At 39.2% G+C, this 7776-nt stretch overlaps 1 protein-coding gene across 1 annotated transcript in view; it reads right to left on the bottom strand.

Annotated features, from left to right (window-relative positions):
* LOC107090832 (nuclear factor of activated T-cells, cytoplasmic 1-like) overlaps positions 1-7776 on the bottom strand; it is a 40520-nt gene that overhangs the window by 20813 nt on the left and 11931 nt on the right. Inside the window, exons 4-5 of the mRNA XM_015384422.1 lie at positions 4843-5045; positions 2512-2684 (exon numbers count right to left, since the gene is read on the bottom strand). Coding sequence (XP_015239908.1) covers positions 2512-2684; positions 4843-5045 — 376 coding nt within the window. The remainder of the gene's footprint in view (positions 1-2511; positions 2685-4842; positions 5046-7776) is intronic.

Genomic DNA, 7776 nt, shown 5'->3' with positions numbered 1-7776 from the left:
AATCAATCTGACTGGATGATCTGGTGAACTGGAAAGTGCCGTGAACTATAGAAATAAACTGAATAGAATGGAATTTAAATGAAGTCTTGCATTTTGGCATGAAGCTAACTTTCTGACATCTCTCTATCCAGAACTCGTCAAGTGGAAAAGTTTGAGTTTCACCTGGTTTAATTTCTTAAACTTTTCTTCAAAAAAATCTCCGGCTATCCGATTAACAATTGATTAATTAATAATTAGAATAATAATTAAAAATAAATGCTGTCCAGGAGGTTAAAGCGCTCAAGGCTGAGTTTCCAGGATTTCCTTCAGCAACCGTCTGCAGAAACCTGCAGAAAACTAAAACTCACTGAAGTCCAGGATTCTAATTCTGCTTTAGTTCTTCTTTGTGTTTGGAAATCTCTCTGCTCTCTGGGTTTTTCTGTGGCTCTCCTTCACCAAACCGATTGAGGAACTCAGAAACAAACAATGCTTTATTTCAGGGTTTAACTACTGTCTTTAATTTTCCTCATAAGGCTTAATCTCTCTGGCAGCAGCAGAACCACATGAAGTTCAGCCCAGAGCAGCGAAGGTCGGCTCCAGTGCACCACGCCGTTAGTGAGTTTTACCCAGAAGAATCACATGAACATTCAGCTCACATCTATCCTCATTTTATCGCTTCTGTCGCATCTTTAAGGTCTGATCTCTAAAGGAGAAATCCGTGACATCACGTTTCAGCTGAAATCTCAGGTAACTGTTGACCAGGTGAATTATAACACAGTGATTTCCTGTGGACGATGGTGAGCTGGTTTTCACAATCATTGTGATGTGATCCATGACACCAAAATATATCATGAAAAGTAGATGTAACAATTATTTATTCATCTACAGCACATATTTACATAATATTAGATTAATGACAGAATGCATTATTAAATAATTAAAATACATTTAAAATGATGAATGAAATAATTTCATGTCATAAAAAACTACAATTTCTTCATTTTATATATATAAATCAATTTAGGATGAAGTAATTATATTAGTGTTTAGGGGGTTGTTAGTCTGTTGTGTTGTGAGTTTTGGGACCACAGGCTGAAATGTTTAAGAACTGCTGCCTTAAGAAAATAAAAAGTTATTGCAAAAATAGAAATACAAATAAGCCAATTTTTCTTAAAATTTGTTGTTTCCATTAAATATTTTTTGTAATCTTGGTATAATTGCTGCTCTAAGTGGGTCGATTTGTCAATTAAAGGCAGGTTTTACAGTCTCTATGTCCAGTTAACGGTTAATCGATTATAAATTAGCTGATTATTTTAATAATTTATTAATTATAATTAATACGAATAATTATTTTCGCTCTAATCGAATCCCAGCATTAAATATTTAGTCCTTTTGAGCTCAAACGTGGCGAATAAACCTGCTTCTGATTATTTATAAAGATAAAGGTTATTTTCTTCATTTAAACCCAAATACATCAGATGAAGTGTAAATCCAGCTGAATAATAAAAATGAAATATTTAAATTGTATTTTAATATGTTGTTTCCATTAAATTTAGCCAGTTTATTAAAAAAAAAAACAACAACAAATGTTTCTTATTTAAAATGTATATCTAATTATCACACTTTGTCTCATTTACCTGCTTAAATTAAAGGTATTTTGGAGGATTTTCGCAAATTTTTTAAAAGACGAGGAGGAATGGGCAAGAGCGTGCAAGAGCGTGCAAGAGCGTGCACGCTCTGCTCCCATAACTCATACAACCTCACTGCGTCCACATACAGCGGGGACTATGTAGTGAAAGTTATGGCGTAATCAGTTAACTGACCATTCGGACAGATGATCACTGCTTTTTGCTCCGTTGGTCACGTAACTCCTCCTCCACCGCGCGGTGCCTGCGCCATCTTTGTTATTAGTCGCCCCTGTGACGGCAAATCCCCATAATGCTTTGCGCCTAGCATTCTGCAGGCTAACAAAGAAGCCAAACGACCCCCATTCCAAAGGGGGGGACCCGTTCATCCGTTTCTATTAAACTAAAACCAGGCTTTGTTGGGCTGCTGATAAAACCTGGAACTAAACGCTATGTCTGACATTTTGGATTGAAAAATCTTCCTGGATGGAAGAGAAACGTCTTCAAACTTGGAAACAAAGTCCAGTGGATTGATTTTAACTTTTTAGGAACAAACCAAAACTGTATGCTCCCAGAAACTGCCCTTCTGCTGGACGTTGATGCTGAATTTTAATGATGTCATATTTCATTTAGCATTCATTAACTTGTATTGAGCTCCTATGAACTAACAATGATATTATAATACTGCGCATGCTCTCCTCGAGCTCCAAGGGACTCAGAGTGAAGTGTTTGCTGCGGCGCAGAGGAATGGGATGGAGGATAAATGACATCATTTGGACCAGTAAGGAAGCATCAATCATAAATTAAACTATAAAATCCTGACGGTTTTAGAAAAGTGTCACCGCTGCCTTGATGCATTCTGCAATTCTCCAACCAGAGAAGCTTAGAAAGAGGCGGGTGGACTCACAGCACTCGATGGGGTTTGATGCCACCTGCAGGGACACTGTCCTGCCGTTGGGCTGGCTGATGTGAGCTCTGAAAACCATCCGAACGCGCGTGTTCTTCCGCCCGATGTCCGTCTCTCCCTTCCTCAGCTCGATGTCGGAGTTGCGAAGCTTCAGGATTCCGGCGCAGTCGATTCTGAGGGTGAAAACAACAAGGTCAACCCGTTTTCCTACCGGAACCAACTGGTCTGCCCTCTGGTCCCAGCGTCTGCTCTGGGATGAACTGGCTGATAATGGATGCTGGGATGTTTACACCCCTGCTGGCTTTAGAAGGATTCCCCTGGTGTTTTCATCACATCCTTGTCTGTCTGCATTTCTTGGCTTTTCCATGCTGCATTCCTCAAAGCCTAGTTAATGTCAACTTTTGCACACATCTGAACACTCCCTACATTCTTCTCTGCAGCACTGGTGAAGCAATCAGGTGTGGAAGGATGCATGTGAACATGCAGAGCAGATCTGAGGGTTAGTTTATCTACAATAATGTCATCTTTGCTCCAATCCAGCCAACCCAGTCCTGAATCTACCCTGGGTCACATGATGAAAAACACAGTTCTGCACAAAGGAAGCAGAAACAGTCCAGAGAGAGAGTTTGGAGAAGGTCTCCCAGTTCAGAATCAGCTCAGGGATGCTGCTCTTATCGGAGCCGTTAGGAAATAAATGAGCTGCTGTCTGTGTTCAAAGGTCGACGCTTACAAAATTCAAGCTCTAAGGAACGAATGCAGGCCTGATGACCCGACCCAGACCGCACTCAGACGCCCGCCTCTCTTCATCGCTTTTACTTATGCTGAACGGCTGCATTTAGATTTTCATACTTATAATCCTATTTTCTTTGTCAAATTTCACATTTTCGGATCAAGTTTTGCAAACTGCATTCTTTTTAAATAGCTTTTTAATTTCTATTCAGTTTATTTACAGGAAGAAACCTCCACCTCATCTGTCAGACCAGCATACATATAGTCAATACCCATGCAAAAGACGTGAGATTTGCATCTATCCATTTAGTTTTGTACGAAAAATATACTTTAAACTACCTAAAGTGGCGTGTATCCCTTTAGTCAAAAAAATAAATAAAAAATTTCAGCTCAGATCGCTTCAAAAACACCAAAAAGTAAGTCATAAAATACTTTTTTTGTATACGACTAAAGAGATACCTCTTTAAATAATTTAATTTAAATAAAGCTTTAAAATCAGCAAATAAACAACTTTGAAAATAACATTTTGAAAAACAAATCAGAAAAAAGCAAAGTTACTCTGAAATCCACTTTTTTGATAATTAAAATGAAATTAAAATACTTCCTTTCCGGATGACTTTTTTCTCATTTTTTATTAACAAAATGCTTTCTTTAGTTTCAACAATAATGGAACAAATTTCACTCCGTACTAACCTATCTAATCCTTTTCCTATTTATCTTCCTGTTCTGATTAGTTTTCTCTGATTTCTTTATACATTTTTGCCTTTGTGTTTTTAATGCCTCTCTTTTCTTTTTGTTGCTTTGAACCCATCATCCATCCATCATCCATCCATCCATCCATCCATCCATCATCCATCCATCCATCCATCCATCCATCCATCCATCCATCCATCCATCCATCCATCCATCCTCTTGCTCTTCTTTCCAACCTCTTTGTTTTTTTAGTAACGTTTTCTTTTACAGTACAGCAATAACTATGTAAAAACAGGTTAATAAGATAGCAAGTCACAATATATTACTTGGTAAAAAGAAGTTTATTTTGTAATAACCCCCAAAATTAAGGTGTAAATGTAGTTAATTACCTGCATGTATATGTTTCTATATAACAATGGAGATTTTTGCTGGGTAATCACCTTTAGGCCACCGCCTACCAACAGCTTACAAAGTAAAGTCTAACTTGTGATCAGCTTAATAAACATTATACGACTGAACTAAGTTATATATAAATAAGAGTTTAGTAAAGAAGGTTTTCTTGCTGTCTTCTAGGTTTGGTTTTCTGTTAAATGCCAAGTAATAAACTAAATCTTACTAGATACTAACAGTTTGACATCTAAAAAGTCTGACTTAACCTAGTTTGCCTAAAATGTGAAGCACAAAACTTCTCCATAACGTGTTTCTTCTTTCCTAGTAATATAGTTTGACTTGCTAAGTTATTACCATGTTATTATTGATGTACCGTAAAAGAACGCGTTGCCCTAACCATCCCGTCTTCCCCTCCTTCCATCTTGCTTTAGCTTCAGTCAGGTCCTGCTCTACATGCTAAAGCCTCCATGATGGAGGACCTAGAGACGGCCATCTTGCCGTCGCCGCGGTTCTACTCACATGGCCCGCATGTTGTTCTCCGGCAGCAGCGGGATCTCCAGCACCTTGGTGTTGTTGTGCAGGATCTCGTGGCTCGGCGTGGACACCGTCTTGCCCGTGATGCGGTGGACCTGGTAGAAGGCGTGGGGCCTGAGCAGCCTGTCGTCAGCGGTGCCGATGAACAGCTGCAGGGTCAGAGGTTCGTTCTCCATGTAGCCGTGGAGCTGAGGGAACAGAGAAGCGCACAGTGGAGGTTGAGCTTCTCAGCATCTCAGCAGCATCTTTTCTGAATTATTTGCGGCGGCTGTGATCAGTTCCTCTGTGGGATCATAATCAATCCCGCCAACCTGAAGCTGAACCATTTTCCACCAGGTTTCTGTAACAGTCTGTTCAAGAAAAATCAAATCTGAAAGGTTGCCTTGCTGCACAATGTTAGTGAGGAAAGGATGCTAACAGCAGCAAACTGCTGATACAACGCTCAGATGTTTTCCACAAGCCTGAGTGGAGGAGAATCAAATGAATGTGAACTTTTAAGGGGTTTCAGCAGAGAGACGCCAAACAAACCAGATCAGCTTCTCCTGAAGGTCGCATCTTAGCAGACCTAACCCTGATCCGAGCCGGGATGTTTGTGAGGAAGCAGAGGGACGAAGGCTTTGATCTCCACTGATCCTCTGTGCTCACGACCAGCAGTCATCTTTAAAACTCTCTGATCTCCGCTCCTTCATTCTTCTACATTTAATTATCTGAGCTGAGATCTAAAACTGGTCCCTGTTATTTTTATTGCCGTCATCTTTGATCCAAACCAGGCGTTTAATGAAGAAGCTGTTGCAACCGGTTATGATTTGTTGACGTGATTTTATTTCTGTGGTGTAAATCTGTCACTCCTCCATCCTGCAGCTCCTCCCTCCTTCGTATTATCACCCTCAAGAGGAATGCACCGCCTCAAGCTGCTTTGGGACAGCAGGGGCCCCTTCCCTGTGGCGGCCCCCGGCACCTCCACAAACATGGAGTCCCCCCAGAGATGAAAACTACACAACGGGATCCGTCAATCAGCCTTTTTAGGTTCTAAATATTAATCAAATCCGGATTCAAAACCATCTTACCAGCAGGAGCAGTTTGTTTTTCCACAAATCCCCATAATGCCTTGCGCCTAACATTGTGCAATATATTCGTAGACCCCCCTTTCAGAGACATAGACAGGTATGGGGCATTGCAGGGTAACAAAGAAGCCAAATTACCCCCATTCCAAAGGGGGGGACCCGTTCATCCGTTTCTATTTGCATGTTTTCTAAACTAAAACCAGGCTTTGTTGGGCTGCTGGATAAAACCTGGAACTAAACGCTATTTCTGACATTTTGAAATGAAAAATCTTCCTGGATGGAAGAGAAACGTCTTCAAACTTGGAAACAAAGTCCAGAGGATTGATTTTATAATTTTTCTGGAATGATTATAACCTGGATGACTGAGAATCAGGAAAATCGTTTCATTTGATTTTAATTGGGCTGATCGTTAATAAAGGTCAATAAAAGAAAAAAAGGCTTAGATGTGTTTGGTTTTACAAAAGATGAGGAGCGGAAATGTAAAATAAACCAAACTAATCAACAAACAGTCAGACAGACCATTGGCTGCAGCTGGCAGAAGGAAATCAGATAAAATGAAACCGAATGATTGAAAACTCCTTATAAGGAGCTAATGTGGTTCAGTGGTTCTCCAGGGATCAACGAGGGTTCATCTAAAGATGTTTTTAGAAACCTTCAGTTTATATCTCCAGGTAGTTATTGTAAGTAGAGTAATCAGTTGTTTTGCTGTTTTATGGTTGTAATTTATGAGCATAGACTTCACTGCAAAAAATGGAAATCTGTATGATTTATTTTTGCTTAAATTGAGTGAATTTTGTCTTGAATTGAGGAGATAAGTGAGACACATCGCCAAAGGAACAAGACAATTTACATTTAAAATAAGAAAAAAACAATTGCTTTGTCTTATTTCAAGTGAATATTATCTAATTGTCTTATTTTAGGAGTAGAAATGCTCATTCCATTGGCAAATCTTATTATTTACCTACTAAAATTAAGGGTAAATGCACTTATTTTAAGAAATTTGGTACTTATTTCTAGATGGTTTTTGCAGTGTTCAAGCCTTAGGTCTAATTTTCTACCAATCAGTTTGGATCTATAAAAGTTCCTCATTTGAATAAATAAGAGGCAGTAAAAGGAAAACTGAATGAGAAAAGATCTGCATGATATCAGAATGATGCAGGAAGAGACAACCGCCATCTTCCATTTTTAGGTTGTTTTTACTACAAATCTTCCAAATATTGTGGTGATTAGAATTCTAGTATTTAATCTGGGGAGATAACAACAATAATAATAAATCATCATCATAATAATTAGAATATAGGATGAGATTAAATGTATTTGGAAGGCATTCTGATTGTATTATGTCTCTGTTTAGATTAGTGTTAGATAGATGCAAGATGAGAGGAAGAAGGTTAGAAGAGAGCAAAGGAAAATAGGAAAACTGATGGAAAGATCAGTTAAAGAGAAGGAAAAAAATCAACTTAGAAGCGTTAAAGAGAGAACAGGCAGAAGTCAGCTAGAAAGAAAAGAAGATGGAGAGGGAAGAAGACAGAGAAGACGGAAGGACCAGATGGCACTAATAATAACAATAAAATAAAAAACAATCCACTGGACTTTGTTTCCAAGTTTGAAGACGTTTCAAATTCCCTTACAGCAGTGCCCCACGGTTAGGGTTAACCGTAATAAAGTGTAATTGCGCATCCACTACAGTAGGCGGCAGTGGCGCTCTTATTATTACTTCTGTCACGTTTGCGACAGTGCAACATTTTACGACTTGCAAGACAACGGCCGTTTCTCAATATGCGTTCTTGAGCGTTCTCGTGTGCTCGTGGCACGTCATCAGCCTCAGCCCGTGTACCTTTCCAATTCTCGAGAA

This window comes from Cyprinodon variegatus, unplaced genomic scaffold (assembly GCF_000732505.1).
Source record: "Cyprinodon variegatus isolate N-32 unplaced genomic scaffold, C_variegatus-1.0 Scaffold312, whole genome shotgun sequence".
NCBI classification, from domain to species: Eukaryota; Metazoa; Chordata; class Actinopteri; order Cyprinodontiformes; family Cyprinodontidae; genus Cyprinodon; species Cyprinodon variegatus.
The sequence above is the reverse complement of the archived record's forward strand: the minus strand, read 5'-3'. Positions and strand labels throughout refer to the sequence as shown.